The sequence below is a fragment of the Hypanus sabinus genome, unplaced genomic scaffold, assembly GCF_030144855.1.
Source record: "Hypanus sabinus isolate sHypSab1 unplaced genomic scaffold, sHypSab1.hap1 scaffold_746, whole genome shotgun sequence".
NCBI lineage: Eukaryota > Metazoa > Chordata > Chondrichthyes > Myliobatiformes > Dasyatidae > Hypanus > Hypanus sabinus.
This window is the reverse complement of record NW_026781597.1, coordinates 122,182-146,267: the sequence shown is the minus strand read 5'-3', so window position 1 is coordinate 146,267 and position 24,086 is coordinate 122,182. Positions and strand designations below refer to the sequence as shown.

General features: G+C 47.6%; 1 protein-coding gene across 6 annotated transcripts in view; it reads right to left on the bottom strand.

The window, feature by feature from the left end:
• The window catches only part of LOC132390040 (NACHT, LRR and PYD domains-containing protein 3-like), a 94,526-nt gene that overhangs the window by 8,733 nt on the left and 61,707 nt on the right, over positions 1 to 24,086 (bottom strand). For 3 of the 6 annotated variants that reach the window (XM_059962627.1, XM_059962625.1, XM_059962624.1), the window contains exons 2-8: positions 21,382 to 21,549; positions 19,295 to 19,396; positions 16,326 to 16,973; positions 15,581 to 15,747; positions 13,860 to 14,031; positions 13,694 to 13,759; positions 8,504 to 10,238 (exon numbers count right to left, since the gene is read on the bottom strand). In XM_059962627.1, the coding sequence (XP_059818610.1) occupies positions 8,504 to 10,238; positions 13,694 to 13,759; positions 13,860 to 14,031; positions 15,581 to 15,747; positions 16,326 to 16,973; positions 19,295 to 19,304 (2,798 nt within the window). In that variant the 5' untranslated portion in view covers positions 19,305 to 19,396; positions 21,382 to 21,549. Of the gene's footprint in view, positions 1 to 8,503; positions 10,239 to 13,693; positions 13,760 to 13,859; positions 14,032 to 15,580; positions 15,748 to 16,325; positions 16,974 to 19,294; positions 20,740 to 21,381; positions 21,550 to 24,086 lie in introns of those variants that run through there. The other 3 variants (XM_059962629.1, XM_059962626.1, XM_059962628.1) reach the window with 3 other exon arrangements.

The window sequence follows — 24,086 nt, the reverse complement described above, 5'->3', positions numbered from 1 at the left end:
ATAAGGGCAGCTCGGAGGTGTCAGTGTTGCAGTTGAACAGGGGAAACTATGGAGCCATGAGGGAGGAGCTGGCCAAAGTTGACTGGACGGATATCCCAGCAGAAAAGACAGTGGAACAGCAATGGCAGGTGTTCTTGGGAATAATGCACAAGGTGCATAATCAGTTCATCCCCCAGTGAAGGAAGGATTCAAAGGGGGGAAAGAGGCCACAGTGGTTGACAAAGGAAGTCTGAGACTGCATAGCATTAAAAAAAAAAGAAGTATGACAGAGCTAAGGTGAGTGGGAGGACAGATGATTGGGAAGTTTTTCAGGAACAACAGAACTTAACTAAAAAGGCAATACGGGGAGGAAAATTAGGTACGAACGCAAGCTAGCCAGGAATATAAAGGAAGATAACAAAAGCTTTCATAGGTATGTGAAGAGAAAGAAGATAGTTAACAACAATGTTGGGCCCTTGAAGAATGAATTTGGTTAAATTGTTATGGGAAACAGAGAAATGGCAGAAGAATTTAATGAATACTTTAGATCTGTTTTCACTAAGGAAGGCAGAAGCAATTTCCCAGATGTATGGATGGGCCAAGGACATAGGGTAATAGAGGAAATGAAACAGATTGACATTAGGAAGGAAACAGTGATGAGTAGACTGATGGGACTGAAGGTTGACAAATCCCCAGGTCCAGGCAGTCTGCATCCTAGGGTACTAAAGGAGGTGGCTCTGGAAACTGCAGATGCATTGGTAATCATTTTCCAAAGTTACTTAGATTCAGGATCAGTTGCTGAGGATTGGAGAATGACTAATGTTATCCAACTTTTTAAGAAAAGAGCGAGGGAGGGAACAGAGAACTATCGACCTTTCAGCCTGACATCGGTGGTGGGGAAAATGCTAGAGTCCATTAGTAAGGATGAAATAGTGGCATATCTAGATAGCAGTGATAGGATTGGGCCGAGCCAGCATGGATTCACCAAGGGTAAATCATGCTTGACTAATCTGTTGGAGTTTTTCGAGGATGTAACCAGGAAGTTAGACGGATGAGATCCAGTGGATGTAGTGTCCCTCGATATTCAGAAGGCATTTGATAAGGTCCCACATAGGTGATTGGTGGGTAAAATCAAAGCTCAGGGCATCGGGGGGAAGATATTGACATGGATAGAAAACTGGTTGGCAGATAGAAAGCAAAGGGTAGTGGTGAATGGGTGTTTCTCAGAATGGCAGGTGGTGACTAGTGGGGTGCCACAGGGCTCGGTATTGGGACCACAACTGTTTACAATTTAGATCAACGATATGAATGAAGGCATTGAGAATAACTTCAGCAAATTTGCTTATGATACTAAGGTGGGTGGCAGTGTGACATGTGATGAGGATGTTAGGAGAATGCAGGGTGACTTGGATAGGCTGGGTGAGTGGGCAGATACTTGGCAGATGACGTTTAATGTGAATAACTGTGAGGTTATCCACTTTGGGAGTAAGAACAGGAAGGCAGATTATTATCTGAACGGTGTAGAGTTAGGTTAGGGAGAAATACAAAGAGATCTATGAGTCCATGTTCATCAGTCACTGAAGGTGAATGAGCAAGTGCAGTAGGCAGTGAAGAAGGCTAATGGAATGTTGGCCTTTATTACAAAGGGAATTGAGTACAAGAGCAGGGAAATCCTCTTGCATTTGTACAGAGCCCTGATGAGGCCACATCTGGAGTATTGTGTACAGTTTTGGTCTCCAGGATTAAGGAAGGACATCCTGGCTGTGGAGGAAGTGCAGCGTAGTTTCACAAGGTTAATTTCTGGGATGTCTGGACTGTCTTACGCAGAGAGATTAGAGAGACTGGGCTTGTTCACACTGGAATTACGGAGATTGAGAGGGGATCTGATTGAAACATATAAGATTATTAAGGGATTGGACAAGACAGAGGGAGGAAATATGTTTCTGATGTTGGGAGAGTCCAGTATCAGAGGGCATTGTTTGAGAATAAGGGGTAGGTCATTTAGGACAGAGTTAAGGAAAAACTCCTCCCAAAGAGTTGTGGGGGTCTGGAATGCACTGCCTCGGATGGTAGTGGAGGCCAATTCTCTGGATGCTTTCAAGATGGAGCTAGATAGGTATCTTATGGGTAGGGGAATCAAGAAATATGAGGACAAGTCAGGAACCGGGTATTGACAGTAGATGCTCAGCCATGATCTCAAAATGGCGGTGCAGGTTCGCAGGGCCGAATGGTCTACTTCTGCACCTATTGTCTATTGTCCCACAGGATGAAGGGTGCTGGAGCAGAGCAATCCCACATGAGGATGATGGATGGGGAAGAGAGATCCCTCAGGAGTAAGTGGGATAGGGAAGAAATTTCTGGCTGGAGGAAATGGATGAGGAAGAGTGATCCCACAGTAGGAAGCAGAATCAGGAAGAGAGATCCAACAGGAGGTAGGGAGATGGGAAAGAGAGATACCACAGGAGGAAGGGGATCCGGAAGAGAATTCCCACAGAAGGAAGGGAGATGGGGAAGAGAGATCCTACAGAAGGAGAATGGGTAAGAGAGATCCCACAGGAGGAAGGGGGCGGGGGAAGAGAGATCCCACAGGGGAATGGGGAAGAGTGATCCCACAGGAGGAAGGACAATGTGGAAGAGAGATCCCACGGAAGTAAAGGGGCTGGGGAAAGGAGATCCCACGGGAGGAATGGGGATAGGGAAGAGAGATACCACACGAGGAAGGCGAATGGGAAAGAGAGATCACACATGAGGAAGGGGGATGGGGAAGAGAGATCTCACAGGAGTAAGTGGGATAGGGAAGAAATTTCTGGCTGGAGGAAATGGATGAGGAAGAGTGATCCCACAGTAGGAAGCAGAATCAGGAAGAGAGATCCAACAGGAGGTAGGGAGATGGGAAAGAGAGATACCACAGGAGGAAGGGGATCCGGAAGAGAATTCCCACAGAAGGAAGGGAGATGGGGAAGAGAGATCCTACAGAAGGAGAATGGGTAAGAGAGATCCCACAGGAGGAAGGGGGCGGGGGAAGAGAGATCCCACAGGGGAATGGGGAAGAGTGATCCCACAGGAGGAAGGACAATGTGGAAGAGAGATCCCACGGAAGTAAAGGGGCTGGGGAAAGGAGATCCCACGGGAGGAATGGGGATAGGGAAGAGAGATACCACACGAGGAAGGCGAATGGGAAAGAGAGATCACACATGAGGAAGGGGGATGGGGAAGAGAGATCTCACAGGAGGAAGAGGATGGGAATCAGATATCCAACAGGAGGAAGGGAATGGGGAAGAGACAACCCACAGGCGGTAGGAGAAAAGAGAAGAGGGATCCCAAATGCGGAACGTGGCTTGGCAAGAGAGATACCACATGGTGAAGGGGGCGGGGGAAGAGAGATCCCACAGGAAGAAGAGAATGGGGCAGAGGGATCCCACAGGAGGAAGGAGATGGGGAAGAGAAATCCCACTGAAGAAGGGGGATGGGGAAGTGAGATCCCACACGATTAAGGGGGATGGGGAGGCGAAATCCCACAGGAGGAAGGGGATGGGTTATCGAAATCCAAGAGGAGAAAGGGGATGGGGAAGAGAGATCCCTCATGAAGAAGAGTGATGGGGATGAGAGATCCCACAGGCGGATGGGAATGGGGAAGAGAGATCCCACAGTAAGGGGGATGATGAAAATGATCCGACAGGAGGAAGGGGATAGGGAAGAGAGATACCACAGGAGGAAAGGGATCGGGAAGAGAGATCACACAGGAGGAAGGGAGATGGGAAAGAGAGATCCTCTAGGAGGAAGGGTGATGGGGAAAGTGATCCGACCGGAGGAAGGGGATGCGGAAGAAAGATACCACAGGAGTAAAGGGATAGGGAAGAGCTATCCCATAGGAGGTGGGAGGTGGGGAACAGAGATCCCGCAGGAGGATGGGGGATGTGGAAGAGAGATCCCACAGGAGGACGGGGGATGGGGAAGAGAATTCCCACAGAAGGAAGTGAGATGGGGAAGAGAGATCCCACAAGAGGAAGGAGAATGGGAAAGAGAGATCCCACTGGAGGTAGGGGGATGGGAAAGAGAGATTCCACAGGACGAAAGAGATGGGGATGAGAGATCCCACAGGCAGAAGGAGAAAGGGGAAGAGATATCCCACAGGAGGACGGAGATCGCGAAAAGAGATCCCTCAGGAGAATGGTGAATAGGGAAGTGAGATCCCACAGGAGGAAGGTGGATGGTGAAGTGAGATCCAACAGGAGGAAGAGGGAAGGGGAAGAGAGATCCTATAGGAGGAAGGGGGTAGGGAAAATGATCGCTTGGGAGGAAGGGCGATGGGTAAAGGAGATCCGACACGAGGAAGGAGGATGGGGAAGAGATATCCCACAGAAAGAAGGCGAATGGGGATGGGAGATCCCACAGGAGGAAGGGGCTGGGGAAAAGAAATTCCACAGAAGGAAGGGGGATGGGGAAGACAGTTCCCACAGGAGGAAGAGGGATGGGGAACAGAGTTACCACACGTCGAAGGGGATAGAAAAGAGAGATCCAATGGGAGAAAGGGAATGGGAAGGAGAGAATCCACAGGAGGAAGGCGGATGGTGAAGGGAGATCCAAAAGGAGGAAAGGGGATGGGTAAAGGAGATCCCACACGAGGAAGGCGGATGGGGAGGCGAAATCCCACAGGAGGAAGGGGAGGGGTTATCGAGATGCAAGCGGAGAAAGGGGATGGGGAAGAGAGATCCCTCATGAAGAAGAGTGATGGGGATGAGAGATCCCACAGGCGGATGGGAATGGGGAAGAGAGATCCCACAGTAAGGGGGATGAGGAAAATGATCCGACAGGAGGGAGGGGATAGGGAAGAGAGATACCACAGGAGGAAAGGGATCGGGAAGAGAGATCACACAGGAGGAAGGGGGATGGGAAAGAGAGATCCTATAGGAGGAAGGGTGATGGGGAAAGTGATCCGACCGGAGAAAGGGGATGCGGAAGAAAGATTCCACAGGAGTAAAGGGATAGGGAAGAGATATCCCATAGGAGGAAGGGGGATGGGGAACAGAGATCCCGCAGGAGGATGGGGGATGTGGAAGAGAGATCGCACAGGAGGACGGGGGATGGGGAAGAAATTTTCGGCAAGTGAAAGTGGATGGGGAATATGGATCCCACAGTAGGAAGCAGAATCAGGAAGAGAGATCCAACAGGAGGTAAGGGGATGGGAAAGAGAGGTACCACAGGAGGAAGGGGATCCGGAAGAGAATTCCCACAGAAGGAAGTGAGATGGGGAAGAGAGATCCCACAAGAGGAAGGAGAATGGGAAAGAGAGATGCCACCGGAGGTAGGGGGATGGGAAAGAGAGAATCCACAGGACGAAAGAGATGGGGATTGGAGATCCTACAGGCAGAAGGAGAAAGGGGAAGAGATATCCCACAGGAGGAAGGAGATCGCGAAAAGAGATCCCTCAGGAGGAAGGTGAATGGGGAAGTGAGATCCCACTGGAGAAAGGTGGATGGTGAAGTGAGATCCAACAGGAGGAAGAGGGATGGGGAAGAGAGATCCTATAGGAGGAAGGAGGTAGGGAAAATGATCGCTTGGGAGGAAGGGGGATGAGTAAAGGAGATCCTACAAGAGGAAGGGGGATGGAAAAGAGGTATCCCACAGGAGGAAGGGGGATGGGGAAGAGATATCCCACAGGAGGAAGGGGGATGGGGAAGAGAGATCCCACAGGAGGAACGGGGATGGGTAAAGGAGATCCCACACGAGGAAGGGGGATGGGGAGGCGAAATCCCACAGGAGGAAGGGGATGGGTTATCGAGATGCAAGAGGAGAAAGGGGATGGGGAAGAGAGATCCCTCATGAAGAAGACTGATGGGCATGAGAGATCCCACAGGCGGATGGGAATGGGGAAGAGAGATCCCACAGTAAACGGGATGAGGAAAATGATCCAACAGGAGGGAGGGGATAGGGAAGAGAGATACCACAGGAGTAAAGGGATAGGGAAGAGATATCCTATAGGAGGAAGGGGGATGGGGAACAGAGATCCCGCAGGAGGATGGGGGATGTGGAAGAGAGATCGCACAGGAGGACGGGGGATGGGGGAGAAATTTCCGGCAGGAGGAAGTGGATGGGGAATATGGATCCCACAGTCGGAAGCAGAATCAGGAAGAGTGATCCAACAGGAGGTAGGGGGATGGGAAAGAGAGGTACCACAGGAGGAAGGGGATCCGGAAGAGAATTCCCACAGAAGGAAGTGAGATGGGGAAGAGAGATCCCACAAGAGGAAGGAGATTGGGAAAGAGAGATGCCACCGGAGGTAGGGGGATGGGAAATAGAGATTCCACAGGACGAAAGAGATGGGGATGAGAGATTCCTCAGGCAGAATGAGAAAGGAGAAGAGATATCCCACAGGAGGAAGGAGATCACGAAGAGATCCCTCAGGAGGAAGGTGAATGGTGAAGTGAGATCCAACAGGAGGAAGAGGGATGGGGAAGAGAGATCCTATAGGAGGAGGGGTATAGGGGAAATAATCGCTTGGGAGGAAGGGGGATGGGTAAAGGAGATTCTACACGAGGATGGAGGATGGGGAAGAGATATCCCACAGGAAGAAGGTGGATGGGGAAGAGATATCCCACAGGAAAAAGGGGGATGGGGAAGAGATATCCCACAGGATGAAGGGGATGGGGAAGAAATACCTCACAGGAAGGGGGATGGGGAAGAGATATCCCACAGGATGAAGGGGATGGGGAAGAGAGATCCCACAGGTGGAAGGGGGATAGGAAAGAGACATCCTGCAGGAGGAAAGGGGATTTGTAAAAGTGATCCCATAGGAGGAACGGGGACTGGGAAGACATATCTCACAGCAGGAAGGAGGATGGGGAAGAGCTTCCATAGGTGTTGGGGGTTTGGGGAAGAGAGATCACACTCGAGGAAGGGAGATAGGAAAGAGTGATCCTCCGGGAGGAATGGGAATGGGAAGATCCCACAGGAGGAAGGCGGATGGGGATGGGAGATCCCACAGGAGGAAGGGGCTGGGGAATAGAAATCCCACTGAGGGAAGGGGGATGGGGAAGACAGTTCCCATAGGAAGAAGTGGGATGGGGAACAGAGTTCCCACACGTCAAAGGGGGATAGAAAAGAGAGATCCTACGGGAGAAAGGGGGTGGGAAGGAGTGACCTCACAGGAGGAAGGCGGATGGTGAAGGGAGATCCAACAGGAGGAAGAGGGATGGGGAAGAGAGATCCTATAGGAGGAAGGGAGATGGGGAAAATGATCGCTTCGGAGGATGGGCGATGGGTAAAGGAGATCACACAGGAGGAAGGGGGATGGGGAAGAGATATCCCACAGGAGGAAGGGGGATGGGGAAGAGAGATCCCACAGGAGGAAGGGGGATTCGGAAAAGAATTCCTTCAGGAGGAAGTGGAATGGGGAAGAGAGATCCCACAGGAGCAAGGGGGATGGGTGAAGGAGGTTCCACACGAGGAAGGGGGATGGGGAAATCCCACAGGAAGAAGGGGATGGGTTATCGAGATCCAACAGGAGAAAGGGGATTGGGAAGAGAGATCCCTCATGAAGAAGAGTGATGGGGATGAGAAATCCCACAGGCGGATGGAAATGGGGAAGAGAGATCCCACAGTAAGGGGGATGAGGAAAGTTATCCGTCAGGAGGAACGGGATGGGGAAGAGAGATACCACAGGAGGAAAGCGATCGGGAAGGGATATCACACAGGAGGAAGGGGGATGTGAAAGAGAGATCCTATAGGAGAACGGGTGATGTGATCCGACAGGAGGAAGTGGGATGGGGAAGAAATTTCCGGCAGGAGGAAGTGGATGGGGAATATGGATCCCACAGTAGGAAGCAGATTCAGGAAGAGAGTTCCAACAGGAGGTAGGGGGATGGGAAAGAGAGATTCCACAGGACGAAAGAGATGGCGATGAGGGATGCCACAGGCAGAAGGAGAAAGGGGAAGAGATATCCCACAGGAGGAAGGAGATCGCAAAAAGAGATCCCTCAGGAGGAAGGGGTTGGGAAGAGAGATCCCGCAGTATGAAGCTGAATCAGGAAGAGAGATCCCACAGGAGGAAAGGGATCGGGGAGAGATCCCACAGGAGGAAGGGGATCGGAAAGAGAGATCCCACAGGAGGAAGGAGATGGGGAAGAGAGATACCACAGGAGGAAGGGGATCGGGAAGAGAGATCCCACAGGAGGAAGGGGTTGGGAAGAGAGATCCCACAGGAGGAAGGGGATCGGGAAGAGAGATCCCACAGGAGGAAGGGGTTGGGAAGAGAGATCCCACAGGAGGAAGTGGATAGGAAAGAGAGATCCCACAGCAGGAACGGGTGTGTGGAAGAGAAATCTGACTAGAGGAAGGGTAATGGCTAAGAGAAATCCAACAGGAATAATCGGGATGGGGAAGAGTGATCGCACAGGATGAAGGGGGTGGCATTTGTCACAATACATCTCAATCTGATTTACTGCAGCTTTACCCAAATCCGTTTACTTGGAAACAGCACAATGGAACAGTTTTAGAGTTCTGAGTGAGAGATAAACCTAGTTACCTCAACTCCTGGCACTTGTTCAGCCCGGGTCCCAGCCGCTGGATTCCTTCACACTGAATGTGGCAGCCCTGCAGGTCGAGTTCTTTTATAGTATCACAGAGTCCGATGGCATGAGACAGGACCGCGCAGTCAACCGGGGTCAGTGTCATTCCACTGAATGAAAGTGTTTTCAGAGATCCCAGTGTGGCCTGAGCCAGTCCACGATTCTGAGACTCAAACAGGTAGTGCAATGTGTTCAGGAGTCTCCTTCTCCCAATTTCACCAGTGTTTCTACTCTGGTCTTTAACCTTGTTCTTCAACCAGTCAATCACCCGGCAGGTTGTTTGATGAGGAAATGGACCCAGAAACTCCTCCAAGCCCCGAGCTGTCATTGGGTTGGAGAGACCAGCAACAAATCGGAGAAATACCTCAAATCGCCCATCTTTTGTCTTGTGGGCTTCATTGAGGAATTTCAGGATATCCTCGGGATGTACAGTCAGGAATTGTGCGACTGCAGCTACAAACTCTTGGATGGTGAGGTGTGGGAATGTGTACACCACGCTGTGGGCAGAATCCTCTCTCTCCAAAAGCTCCATCAGGAACCCGGACAGGAACTGAGAAGGCTGCAGATTGAACTTGATCAAATCTCCGTCTGCAAACACAATCTTCTTCTCGGACACTCCTCTGTAGGCCATCTGACCAACCTGAAGTAACACATCACGGGGTCTCTCAATCTCACGGCCGTGATTTTTTAGGATATTGTAAATATAGTAGGAGTACAGTTGGGTGATGGTCTTGGGAACTCTCTGCGGGTCCCTGACTCTTTGTGTGAAGAAGGGGCCCAGTGTCAGAGCGAGGATCCAGCAGTAGGAGGGGTTGTAGCTCATGGTGTACAGGATCTCATTCTCCTGCACGTGTTTGAAAAGAGCTGCTGCCACCATCTGATCTTCGAAATGCTTGATGAAATATTCCTTCCGTTCCTCACCAACAAATCCCAGGATTTCAGCCCGGACACTGATCTCTGCCTTTTCCAATAAATGTAACGCAGTGGGGCGGGTGGTCACCAGCACTGAACACCCTGGGAGCAGCTTGCCCTGGATTAAACTGTACACAATGTCCGACACTTCACACCACCACTCGGGATCTGGGCACTGGTGCTTGGGTTCTGTATCTCTCCGACTGTCCGCAAAATCGATTGTGTGCTTGAATTCATCCAAACCATCGAATATAAACAGCAATGCCTCTGGGTTCTTCCAGACCTCTCTCAGGATATTCCCAAAGTAAGGATACTGATCCAGAATCAGTTCCCTCAGGTTTATTCTGCAGTTAATAGAGTTTAAATCCCGGAATTTGAAACTGAAGACAAACTGGAATTGTTGGAATATATTCCCCGCGGCCCAGTCATGAACAATCTTCTGTACCATTGTTGTTTTCCCGATTCCTGGCACTCCGGCTACTGCTGCAGAACTGCCAGATTTGGATTTTCTCCGGGAAAAACTGCTGTGGAATAACTGAGCAGTCTCTATTTTTTCTAACGCTCCACGGAGATGTTTCTCTCTATAATCCTCGTGGTCTCTGCCTCTTGCCAGCAGCTCGTGTTCCACCAGTCTCCGATCTCGAAGAGTAGAAATGACCGTGAGCTTTGTGTATCGATCAATCAGCTGGAAAACCTTCACCTTCTCCCTCATCAGGATCGTGTTCACTCTCAGTGTTTCAGTTTGTGCCCGCAGAGTCTCCTTGTGTTTCTGTTGAACATCTTCATGGGAACAGATAACATGGTCAAAATGTTAACTAGCTCAACTGACAAAGAACTTTATAATTACATTCCAATATTCTGTGTTTGAGATTACATGAATTAATTCAATGCTTCCATGGATATTAGGACAGAAAGTAAAATTCTGTCCACAGACACTGGAACTAAGAGCGATGATTGTCCCAGAAAAATATCCAATCCTCATATTCTGACACTAATTACTGATGAAGTTGAACATTCCCCTGATATCCTATTGCAATCCTGACTGCACTCCCGTTACAACATTTCACTATATTTAAAGCATTGTTGCATCATTAACAGATGATGTTAATGTTGATCTGGTGTGGAAATATGGAGAGCAGGACAACGTGCATTTTGGCAAAGCTACACACTGGGGTGTCACGGGTGTCCACTGCTCTTGCATCAAAACAAGAGCAGAATATGCCGGAAATGCTCAAGTCTGGCAGTGCCTGGGGAACAATCGCAGTGAACTTGTGGGTCGATAACCCTTCGGAATGGCAAGAAAGAAACTGCCTAGTTTGCAGTCACAGTGATGGAGGATTGGTGAAAAGATGGAATCTCTGTTAATGGAAGAAACCAGAAGCGTCTGTCTCAGTGATGTACGTCGTGTCTATGGGAGAGGGTGGTGAAGTCTTGACAACTGCTACTCATCAGTCTTGCTGTGGGGGTGTGGGGCTCTGTCTAATGAGGCCTCCGTCTGTCTCAGTGATGTACGTCGTGTCTGTGGGAGAGGCTGTTGAAGTCTAGACAACTGCTAATCATCAGTCTTGCTGTGGGGTGTGGGGCTCTGTCTAATGAGGCCTCCGTCTGTCTCAGTGGTGTACGTCGTGTCTGTGGGAGAGGGTGGTGAAGTCTTGGCAACTGCTACTCATCAGTCTTGCTGAGGGGGTGTGGGGCTCTGTCTAATGAGGCCTCCGTCTGTCAGAGTCGACCGAGGATGTCCTGTCCCTGCAAGCCGGGACACTCCGATATGGAGAGGAAGCTTCTGCCGATGTTGCAAGCTCCCTCTCTCCCTGCATCTGATGTACGCAAAGGAACGGCAGAGACTGACACAGCTTGGCACCAGAGGTGTTTCAGGAGATGCCAGTCTGCGTTGAACACCATTTAAGTCTGCCTCAGGGGCTCTAGATCCACTGGGTTTACTCCCAAACTCTTCCCCATGAGGGGTACAGTCACAGAGCAGTGGTTGTTTGAGGTCAGAGCTTTCCTTTTGCTGGGTGAGCTGCCAATCACGGCCGACCAGACCCATCTGCCCAAAGGGACCGGTTGTAAGGAGCCAGTAACCCGCCTTTACCCCTTCTCCTGTCGGAAGAAACGCTTCCACCGGGCATAGTGGCTGAGCCAGACGCCTGCATCCCAGCTGCCCGTTTTCCTCTCTCTCTCTCTCTCTCACACACACACACACACACACACACACACACACACACACACACACACACACACACACACACACACACACACTACTGTTCTTATGGAACTTGGAACTTCTGTTAACCAACCAAGGGAGAGAATCAAATGTTTTTTGATACAGTATAATATTGAAAGATGTCTTCTTTCCCCAGTGTTTGACATAGAATTACATAATTGATTATCAGTTGTTCCTTAAATTCGTTCATAAGCTGCAGGTATTCTTTTTGCTTTTCTGTATGTATTATGGTTATCTAAATAAGTGGTTATCATTTATGAGATACATAATGTTACAATTTTATATATAAAATGTTCTTATTTTTAGGAGCCAGTAATAACATAGTAGGTGACCAATCAATAGTCATAAATGCAGAATTAAAGCTGTCCTTGAGGCTGGTGGGACATACCTTCAGCTTTTTATATTTTCTGCCGCATGGGAGTATGAAAGGGAGAATGATTTAGGTTTCATCAGCAAGGCTTTGGGTGGGGCTTGTGTCTGACTAACTTAACTGAGTTCCTCCAGGAGGTGACAAAGGTGATGGATGAAGTCACAGATGGATGTTGTCTACTTGGATATTGGTAGAATCTTTGACAAGGTTCCCACAGGGGAGGCTCATACAGAATGTTAACATGCCTGGGAACTGTGATGAATTGCCCTGGCTGGCGGGGAACCATATTGGATATTGGCAGAATCTTTGACAAGGTTCCCACAGGGGAGGCTCATACACAAGGTTAACATGCCTGGGAACTGTGATGAATTGCCCTGGCTGGCGGGGAACCATATTGGATATTGGCAGAATCTTTGACAAGGTTCCCACAGGGGAGGCTCATACACAAGGTTAACATGCCTGGGAACTGTGATGAATTGCCCTGGCTGGCGGGGAACCATATTGGATATTGGCAGAATCTTTGACAAGGTTCCCACAGGGGAGGCTCATACACAAGGTTAACATGCCTGGGAACTGTGGTGAATTGTCCTGGCTGGCGGGGAACCATATTGGATATTGGCAGAATCTTTGACAAGGTTCCCACAGGGGAGGCTCATACACAAGGTTAACATGTCTGGGAACTGTGATGAATTGCCCTGGCTGGCGGGGAACCATATTGGATATTGGCAGAATCTTTGACAAGGTTCCCACAGGGGAGGCTGATACACAATGGTAACATGCCTGGGAACTGTGATGAATTGCCCTGGCTGGCGGGGAACCATATTGGATATTGGCAGAATCTAAGACAAGGTTCCCACAGGGGAGGCTCATACACAAGGTTAACATGCCTGGGAACTGTGGTGAATTGTCCTGGCTGGCGGGGAACCATATTGCGAGAAATTGCTTTCGCTGACGGGTGGTCAATCTGTGAAATTATTGTCATAGTTGGCAGAGGAAGACAAGTCAATGGGTATACTAAAATGCAGGTCTATGTATATGTTTCTGATTCCGAAGAGCGTCAACATTTACAGAAGGCAGGATAATGGGGTTGAGAGGAATTGCCGAGCAAATTCACTGAGCTGGATGGCTTAATTATCTGCCTAAGTCTGATGGTTTTAGGGAGTATCTAGAGTATTGTGTTCACTTCTGATTGTCCAGCACTGGGGATGATTGGAGAGGGTGTAGAACAGGTTCACCAGGATGTTGCTTGGATTAGGTGGCATGTGAGGCAAGTAGAGTTTTGAGAAACTTGGACTGAGTGTAGCTGCTATTACGAAGGAGAAGGTGCTTCGGAATCTGAACGGTCACCTGGACTGGGTCATACTGTGTGTCAGGAGCATGTCTGGGGTGTGTGGGGATTCCCAGAGCGTTGGGACCTGGAGTGGAGGGTTCAGAGACACAAGGGCTGGATTAATACAGTAGCAGCTGGAACAGCTGGAAAAATACATTTTACAATGTTCAGGCTACAACGAGAGATGATCTGAATTGTAACCTGAAACCAGAGATCGGCGAATGATTGTTGGTGGATTTTCGTTCCCAGATTCTGACAAGTCACATTCTAACATTTGAGATGTGGTTTGAACGGAGCATTTCATCACTCACCTGTCAGTTCAGTGGGTAACTCAGACAACCCTTGTGCGATGTTCATGTATTCCTCTGGGTCAGGACCTGTTTAAATAAAAAGAAATAATTCATGAAAACCGAACTAAAATAATTATAACTATTTAGTTCAATGTGCCTTTGTGTTCAGTGTGTGGTTTTAACATACCGAGCTCCTGTATCTCCCTCAGTATCCTGTCCAACTTCGGTAACTCAGTCCTCCACATCACAAAGGATTCCCACATCGCCCTCCGGGCCCGGGAGCCTTTGCCATTCACCAAACTGAGGAAGAGTCTGGAACTCTCTGTCCGGTTTCCCTTCTCTGTCAGTTCAGTAACTTTCTATAAAATAAAACAATTAATTTATTTATTGTGGAGTAGATGGACAGACATGGCGAATCTCACAGTTTAATATTCATTCGGGTTTAATGAGTTGAGGTGAATTTGACCGACGGTCCTGATAAGATGCAAAATTAATTTTAGACTGAATGCCTGTTCAACAGTCCAGATATGCAGACCTTGCAATTATGTCATAGAACGATATGACGATTACAGCACATTAACACAGTCCGTGCCGACCTGCACTCAGTCCATAACCCTCCATTCCTTTCCTGTCCATATACATATCAGTTTTTAAAATGACAATATTGAACCTGCTTTTGCCAATTCTACTGGAAGCTAGTTCCACACAGCAACCACTCTCTGAGTAAAGAAGTTACCCCTAAACTCGTGTTACCCCTAAACTTTTGCCCCCAACTCTCAACTCATGTCCCCTTGTTTGAATCTCCCCTACTCTCAATGGAAAAAAGCCTATCCACGTCAACTCTATCTATCCCCTCATAATTTTAAATGCCTCTATCAAGCTCCCCCCCCCACCTTCAAAATTCAACGCTCTAAAGAATAAAGACTTAACTTGTTCAACCTTTCTCTGTACTTAGCTGCTGAGACTCAGGTAACATTCTAGTAAACCTCCTCTGTACTCTCCATATTTTGTTGACATCTTTCCTATAATTTGGTGGCCAGAACTGTACACAATACTCCAATTTTGGCCTTACCAATGCCTTGTACAATTTATGTTTACTTCCCAACTCCTGTACTCAATGCTCGGATTTATAAAGGCCAGCATACCAAAAGCTTTCTTCAACACCCTATCCACACGAGATTCCACCGTCAGGGAACTATGCACCATTATTACTAGATCACACTGTTCTACTGCATTCCTCAATGCCCTACCATTTAACATGTATGTCCTATTTTGATTAGTCCTACAAAACTATAGCACCTCACACTTATCAGCATTTAACTCCATCTGCCATCTTTCGGCCCACTCTTCTAACTGTCCTAAATCTCTGTGTAAAATTTGAAAACTGCATCATTATCCACAACGCCACCTATCTTAGAATCCTCTGCATACTTAGTAATCCAATGTACCACCCCATCATCCGGATCATTAATGTATATGAGAAACAACATTGGACCCAGTACAGATCTCTGAGGCACAACACTAGTCACCGGCCTCCAACCTGACGAAGTTATCCACCACTACTCTCTGACATCTCCCATCCAGCCACTGTTGAATCCATTTTACTACTTCAATATTAATACCTAGTGATTGAACCTTCCTAACTCACCTTCCGTGCAGAACCTCATCACAGGTCTTACTGAGGTACGGTACACTGATAAATACAGCAGGTGTGAGACGAAAAGGTGACGCTGAACCTGCAGTTCCCAGTGCTCCCCACCGGAACAGCTGAAACAAATCTACTGAGGACAAGTCAGAGATCAAAGTCTCCATTGCCATGTAGAACTCCTAGAACGTGCAGGAGATTAATATTGATCACTATTCCCTCTGATACCAGCAGTTCAGTGACAATACACTAAGTACACTCACCTCATTTTCTTCTCGACTGAAATGTCCATCCTTTGTCAACATCCAACCGAGTCGTTCAACTTTCTCTTCAATTGCATATTTGAGTCTGTCCCTGTAGAACTTGGTCAGTTGGTACAGTCGATACTCGCCCCCCTCTGCCAGGAGGTCGGAGATTGTAAACTCTGGCTCTGCGAATATAAAATGAGAATGTAGTCACAAACTCAAATATCACTTGTCTCCACCGCTCTCACCCAGCCCTAACAAACCAGTCATGTCTTGAACCTCAATCTTCACCTGCTTTCAGCTGGAAACACGTATTTTGCCCTAATCTCCAACACTGGCCTTAAAAAACCGACCCATCAATGCGCTGTGCTAGACGTTCCCAGAAGAAACTCATTCACCAGAATCCTATCTCTCCCACCGTCCCACCCACTCACCGATTTCAGTTTAAAATGGGCAATAAATGTTAAGACTGTCAATGTTAGTCGCTTCCCAGAGATACTCTCTCTTTCCTGGCGAATATATTTCCCATAACACATATCCTGGAAATACTCTCTTATCCGGATAGCTGCATTTCCTCCGATACACATCCTGGAAATCCTCAGAGCAGGTTGGACATTTCCTGTAGTGCGGTAACCGGTGCCACACTACACCGCCTGCACCACGCCCACACTTTTCCCCTCTCTGACCAACCCTCCAACAAGGAATCACATTTACCCGCTTCCCACCACATTCTTCGAACACATCACCCTCATGCTTCACTCACCCACTCCCTGTTGGGCACTCGACAATTCCGTGTTTAATGAGTTTCCGAGCTGACAGGCAGTTGCCTCACTTGTGCCGGTTCCAGGGTCCTGCTCAGTGTCTCTGACGTCACTGTCTCTGGGCTGACAGGCAGTCGCCTCACTTGTGCCGGTTCCAGGGTCCTGCTCAGTGTCTCTGACGTCACTGTCTCTGGGCTGACAGGCAGTCGCCTCACTTGTGCCGGTTCCAGGGTCCTGCTCAGTGTCTCTGACGTCACTGTCTCTGGGCTGACAGGCAGTCGCCTCACTTGTGCCGGTTCCAGGGTCCTGCTCAGTGTCTCTGACGTCACTGTCTCTGGGCTGACAGGCAGTCGCCTCACTTGTGCCGGTTCCAGGGTCCTGCTCAGTGTCTCTGACGTCACTGTCTCTGGGCTGACAGGCTGTCGCCTCACTTGTGCCGGTTCCAGGGTCCTGCTCTGTGTCTCTGACGTCACTGTCTCTGGGCTGAATTTGCTTCTCCTCCTCTGCAGCCGGACCGCATTCCATTGGGACATTGCTCTCAATCTGACCCTGCTTTGGAACCTTGCTTCCCGTATCCCGATCATTTTCCCTCGATGAGCTGCCTGGTAAAAGCCTCTTGAGTACTTTCGGTACCCGATTTAATTTCCCACCTGCAGGAAATGATGAATTGCAGGTTTAGAGTGATTTATACTCGAACAAGGATTCACAATGAGTGTCTGCAATGGAGCCGGGACTCCGGCTGACCGGATTTGGAGCGGGACTGTGCTGGTGAATGTGAACCACACCTCCTGCTAGGTGACCATCCCGATAAGCCAGTAAGTGGACACATCCACTCCCCGAAAAAAGAACTGGATAGACACAGTAATACTGATCACCGACTACGCATTAGCTGAACACACCAATAACCAGTGGTTATTAATGGAAAGGCATTAGGTTATACCGGGAATTATCACGGGGATTATCTCCCACGAACGTAAATCTCCCTGGATCACAAACTGTCCAGTCACGTGTATCACTGACAGACAAGCCACTGGATTACTCGTGGTCCGATCCTCCAGATCCCACGTTCTCCGGTTGCTTTGTCACACACTGTCTTGTCCCCCGGGTCAAAGACTGACCACTGCCTTGAGATGGACAACGTCCAGTCCCCTGGGTTACAGATTGAACATAACCTTGAAGCCCATGATGCCTGGTCCCCTGGGTCCCATCACGTCTCCTGGATAATAATTGTCAAGTAGCAACTATACAAGTCATTGGCAAAGAGAGAGTCTTGCGTGCAGTTCTAGTAGCTAAACAAAGTCTCGCTGAGAGAGCTTTGCATTTGCTAAGGATGCAGTTGCTATCAATCTACAGGATGGATGTAATTCAGCTGGGAAGAGTGTCGGGGAGATTCACAAGTACGTTACCGGAAGGGGTTGTTTGTTATCAGGTTCAGCTGGGACAGTTTGCCCCGGAACACGGGAGCTTGAAGGGTAAATTTCCACACGTAAAACAGAATCAGAATCAGGTTTATTATCACCGGCATGTGACGTGATATTTGTTAACTTAGCAACAGCAGTTCAATGCAATAGGTAATCTAGCAGGGAAAAATTAATAATGAATAAAATTTTGAAAAAAGTAAACAAGTAAACCAATTACGTATATTGAATGGATTTTTTTTAAATTTGCAAAACCAGAAAGACTGTATATTTTGAGCAAAGTAAGGTAGTGTCCAAAGATTCAATGTCCATTTAAGAATGGGATTGCAGAGAGGACAAATTTGTTACTGAATCGCTGTGTGTGTGCATTCAGGCTTCTGTACCTCCTCCCTGATGGTGACAGTGAGAAAAGGGCATGCCCTGGGTGCTGGACGTCCTTAATAATGGATGCTGCCTTTCTGAGACACCGCTCCCTGAAGATTTACAACTTCCTGCAGCTTCTCTCTGCCCTGTGCAGTAGCCCCTCCATACCAGACAGTGACAGACCGATGCAGACCACAAATGAAGTGTCCCCTGATCCTCAGCCATTTCCAATGCTGGCAATGTTCACGGCTCGGCTACAGAAAACAGAGTTCGGAAAACTCCCCTCATCTACTTTGCGCAGCGAGGGGGGAGTTGAGAGCTGCCCTGACAAAACCTGAAATGTTGTATTATCGCACAATCTTTGAAATCCCGGAAATGCCCTTCTCACCTGCCTCTGAATTTTGTAAATGGAAGTTGAAGATGCCTTTCACCTCTAAACAGGCCCTGTTGTGCAACAAACCCTGAACTTAGATAATGTTGTAGGGGTGGAACTGGACTCTCTGACGGTGGTGTCTGAAAAGAGGATGCGGTCCAAGTTGCATGCTATCTTGGAAAATGCTCCCCTCCACTCCATAATGTTCTGGTTATGCACAGGAATACATTGGGCCAGAGACTCATTCCGCCGAGATGCAACACAGAGTGTCATAGGAAGTCATTCCTGCCTGTGGCCATCAAACCTTACAACTCCTCCCTCGGAGTGTCAGACACCCTGAGCCAATAGGCGGGCCCTGGACTTATTTCCACTTGGCATGATTAAATTATTATTATTTAATTATTTATGGTTTTATATTGCTATATTTCTACACTATCCGTGGTTGTTGCGGCTGTAATGAAATCCAATTTCCCTCGGGATCAATAAAGTCTGTCTGTCTGTCTGTAGACTTTTCTGTAACAAACAACACCAATGTCATATTCCTGTTGGTGTTTCACTCTCAACCTGCTGATTCAGGGTCTCCGGCTCCTTTCACTCAGGTGAATCTTTGTCTGGTGAGCGGAGTCATTCGACCATTTCTGGTGTCAGGTCCCTGCGCTGGAACTGTGGGACCGATCGATTACACAAAGGCACTTTACCAGTGGGATCAGTGACACTGCTCGATGTAACTTTTTCTCTGGCTGTGTAAGTTTCTTCATCTGAACTATTGTGCACCAACAGGGCAGAAGTTTAGTTATAAAGATCCAGGTGAACATACCTGTAGCCATTCCGATTCTGACTGAAGGTTGCTGATTGTCGTCCTCTTGTTTACACTCTGATCCCGGTGCAGGACAGCGCCGCCTTCTGGTGATGCTCTGAGCTACACAGAACAAGCAGACAGCGAGACAGAGAGAGTAGGATTACTTTGCAAATTAGGAACCAAACATCAACTCCCACACCATGTCTGTATGTCCGTCCTGTGATACCTGGAGCATCATTTTGATTGAATCACAGAGCAACAGAGCACAGATACTGACCCTTCAGCCCATTGCGACAATGCTGACACACAGTTTAAACTGAGATGGTCCTAATTTTCTAAGTTGGATCCGTTTCCCTCCTGTTCTAAATTGCTTTTATTCTTAATACTTATAGTATTGAATTAAACACATTTCCAGCAGACTATATGATGCCCTGTTCACATCCAATCGTTCCACAGTCTCTGTGAACTTTGCATCTGCCTTTATATCAACTCTCCTATCACCTGACAAACACTCTGGTTCCCATCCCACAACGACCGAGTTTAAACCGACCCCCGCAGCTCCTGCAGTCCTGGCTGCAAGAACATTTGTTATCTCCAGTACAGATTTATCCCAATCCTTTTGTACAGTGTCAAATGGGAACATAACTTGCTTGTAAAACCTACTTCTGCTTAATCACAGATCCGTAGTGTTACATACTCGTGACACATGACAGTGGTGCCCCTGTCACGTGACTGGGCTTGACGCTTTACTGGACTTGAGGTAATGGTCTTGTGATGGCGGAGTGACGTCATTTCCCGCCAGTAGAGATCATGTGACAGGTTTTTTTTTACAGGTTGGACCCCACCCTGTGAGGAGGGACAGTTCGTGGCTGGATTTGCCAAGTTGACTTCATGCCACTGCGTGTTTTAAGTGATGACGCAGTTTAGTTGAAGTATGAAGTTTTATGTAATGCCTGAAGTTTAAAAGGTCATTGCCAGCAAGTTCTTTACGATTCTGCTAGTAGTTCGAGACAGTGGAGAGTGAAGATCGAAGTTCGGGAGTTAAAGATCGAGGAGAATCGCTTTCTACGGTGAAACGGGTTTTGACCTTTGTTTGATCCTTATTTGGAAGGATTTCATTGACTATCTTCGCGTTAATCCCTGGGGTTTAACCAGAAAGGATTGAAGATAGTGAGGAAGGAAAGGTCAGTGCCTTTAAGCCGTCTCGTTTCGTAAATTATTCGTGGGAAAAGTTCGACGTCGGGGATCGAAGCCAAGCGACGTGAAAGAGAATTTGAATCGTCTTATAAAGTCTCTCCTTTTAAATGGTCTGTGAGCATATCGAACTTTAAGCAATACCACTTTAAAGAACTGTTTTTGCAGTATCGCTTTAAGAACTGTTTGGGCTGCCGCACAGCAGCTCTTTCCGGTTACGTTAGTGTTTGTTTACTTTTGGGGGGTTTGTTTTCTGTGTTTAATAAACGTGTTTTTTGTTATAAAAAATACCCTTGCCGAACTCATATATTTATTGTTGCCTGAATACGTAACAGTAGGTTCTGACCATTTATTAATAGAAAAGTACTTCATGATGTCAGGGTATGCAAATATAAATTATTATTTGGAATTTGCTAGTTAGGACTGAAAGAAATGTGGTGTTGGGACATTTGGCTTCAGGGGCGTTTGCACTTAGCAGAGGCTTGCACGACGATATACCCGAGGGCAAATATATCATTGCAGCTTGCAATAGACAGAGGAGTCAATGACATGTTGCTGTAGTTCATGGTGATTCCACTTCTCTGCAATCACTACAGCAGGAAAGAAATGCGGCACCTTCTAAAGAGGGGAAATTCTCAGCGTATTTTGAGATAATTGTGACATAACAGAAAAGGAAGGAGACATCAGAAGAGATAATTTGGAAATGGGCAAACAATGTAAGGGAATGTGGGCGGCTTCATAGAGCTGATGCTGACAGCACATTAACAGATCTGGAATGATTGCAACTGGGACTGATAGGGACATAAATTGTATTTCTAGGCTTATTCAGTCTCACTCCAGCTATTTTCTGCCTTCCTTGGTACATAAATGTAATGTCTTAAAGGACTAATGTTTGAGTAAATGAGACTCACCAAACTTTCTCCTGAGTGAGTCAATGGAAACTCTGATTCAGACGGTTTCTCTCCAGTTGGTGCCCTCAGTTCCCGAACTGGTTCACTTGTTGCTGTTCCCTCGTCGTCAGTTGTGATTTCTTCCAGGCGTGGGTTTTCCTTCCAATAAATCTCTCAACACAGGTCTAACTTTGAGCAGAGAGATAATGAAGAGTGTTAATAATACAAATTAGAACAAAGCATTGAATTTAAATATTGAACGTAAATATAATGATTCGAGTGAAGAAATAGGTGACTGCTCCTCACACTTTACAAAACCTGACAGGGGATGCAAAAGAACAGACAGAAATGCTGGAGGAACTCATCAGGCCAGGTAGCATCTGTACGTCGACTCTGATCTCTTCCATAGACGCTGAGTTCCTCCAGCATTGTGTGTGTGCTGCTTGGATTTCCAGAAACTGCAGATTATCTCTTCTCCTGTGATAGGATACAAATAAGTCATCATTCAGTAATGGTAGAAGATACAAGTCATGATACATAGAAGTAGAATTAGGTGACTCTAGTCTTCTCCAGAATCAGTCATGGATGATTATGTTTCCAACACCGTATTCTTGCTTCCCTGCTGTAACACTCAACCTATTTAGCCATCTACACGAATATACTCAACTATTTTCCACTGAGGCCAGGGGAGAAAAACGAAACAGAGGACATGGGTTAAGGGTGAAGGGGGGAAGTTTAAAGGGAACATGGGGGGGATGCTTCCTCGCACAAAGTGTGGTAGGAGTGTGGAATGATCTGCCAGATGAAGTGGTGAATGCGGGCTCCCTTTTGACATTTAAGAAAAACTTGGACAGATACATGGATGTGAGGTGTATGGAGGGTTATGGTCCAGGTGCAGGTCAGTGCTACGAGGCAGAAAAATGGTTCGGCACAACCAAGAAGGACCAAAGGCATCTTTCTGTGCTGGAATGTTCTATGGCTCTACGATAGCCTCCACCACCCTCTGTGGCTTCAAAGTCCACAGATCCACCAACACTTGGATAAAGTATTTGCTCTTGTCCCAGTTTTAAAGTGAACCTCCTTTATTCTGAGGCGGCACTCTCAGATACCAGACGCTCCGTCTAAACAAGACATCCCTTCCATTCCCACTGCGTCCACACTTGTTGTTATTCAGTTGGTGTAAATAATCATCCCCGCTCGTACTATCCCCCCCCCCACCAACCCCAATCACAATCCCCCTGAACTCCACTGAACACAGGCCCAGGGCCATCAAATGCTCCACAAGCATGGCAGGCAGTGACTAGTGGGGCAAATCAAGGCTCAGTGCTGGGACCCCAGTTGTTTAAAATATATATTAATGATTTAGACGAGTGAATTAAATGCAGGGATCTCCAAGTTTGCACATGACACGAAGCTGGGCGGCGGTGTTAGCTGTGAGGATGATGCTAGGAGGATGCAGGGTGACTTGGATAGGTTGGGTGAGGTGGGCAAATTCATGGCAGATACAATTTAATGTAGATAAACGTGAGGATAAATGTTCTTGCACTTTGGTTGCAAGAACAGGAAAACAGATTATTATCCGAACGATGGCTGATTAGGAAAAGGGGAGGTGCAACGAAACCTGGGTGTCATTGTACACCATTCATTGAACGTGGGAATGCAGGTACAGCAGGTGGTGAAAAAGGCAAATAGTATGTTGGCATTCATAGCAAAAAGATTTGAGTACCTGAGCAGGGAGGTTCTACTGCAGTTGTACAAGGCCTTGGTGAGACCGCACCTTAAGTATTGTGTGCATGTTTTGTCCACTAATCTGAGGAAAGACATTCTTGCCATGGAGGGAGTACAGAGAAGGTTGACCAGATTGATTCCTGGGATGACAGGACTTTCATATGAAGAAAGACTGGATGTACTAGGCTTATACTCACTGGAATTTATAAGATTGAGGGGGGATCTTATTGAAACGTATACAATTCTAAAGGGATTGGACAGGCTAGATGCTAGAAGATTGTTTCCGACGTTGGGGAAGTCCAGAACGAGGGGTCACAGTTTAAGGATAAAGGGGAAGCCTTTTATGACCGAGATTAGGAAGAACTTCTTCACACAGATAATGCTGAATCTGTGGAATTCTCTGCCACAGGAAACAGTTGAGGCCGGTGCATTGTCTATATTTAAGAGGGAGTTAGATGTGGCCCTTGTGGCTAAAGGGATCAGGGGTTATGGAGAGAAAGCAGGTACAGGGTTCTGTGTTGGATGATCAGGCATGATCATACTGAATGGCGGTGCAGGCTCGAAGGGCCGAATGGCCTACTCCTAGACCTATTTTCTATGCTTCTATAATGCTTATCATTCCTCAGATTATTCTTTGAACCTTGTTAGCAACAACTGTACTGAATATATTTCCGGGGAAAACAAGACAATTGGTACCAGGATAATGTCCCGGAAAAAGCTCTCGTTTCTTTACTCTTCTATCAACTCTCACAAAACGAGCGCTGCTGCACTGGTCGATTCGCAGGAGATTTAAAGTTCTCCAGGGTGAATGTAATAAAGTGATACTGGAATTACCAGAAACGCTCAGCAGGTAAGGAACAGCTGTGGGGAGACGGAAATCGTTAGCGATTCCAATTTCCATTTCTTCCGTCAGAATGGATCCAAATTCTTTCAGGTTTTAGTGAAAATTCTTGGGTTGTTCTCCATGGAACGGTGGGGACTGAGGGAAGATCTGACAG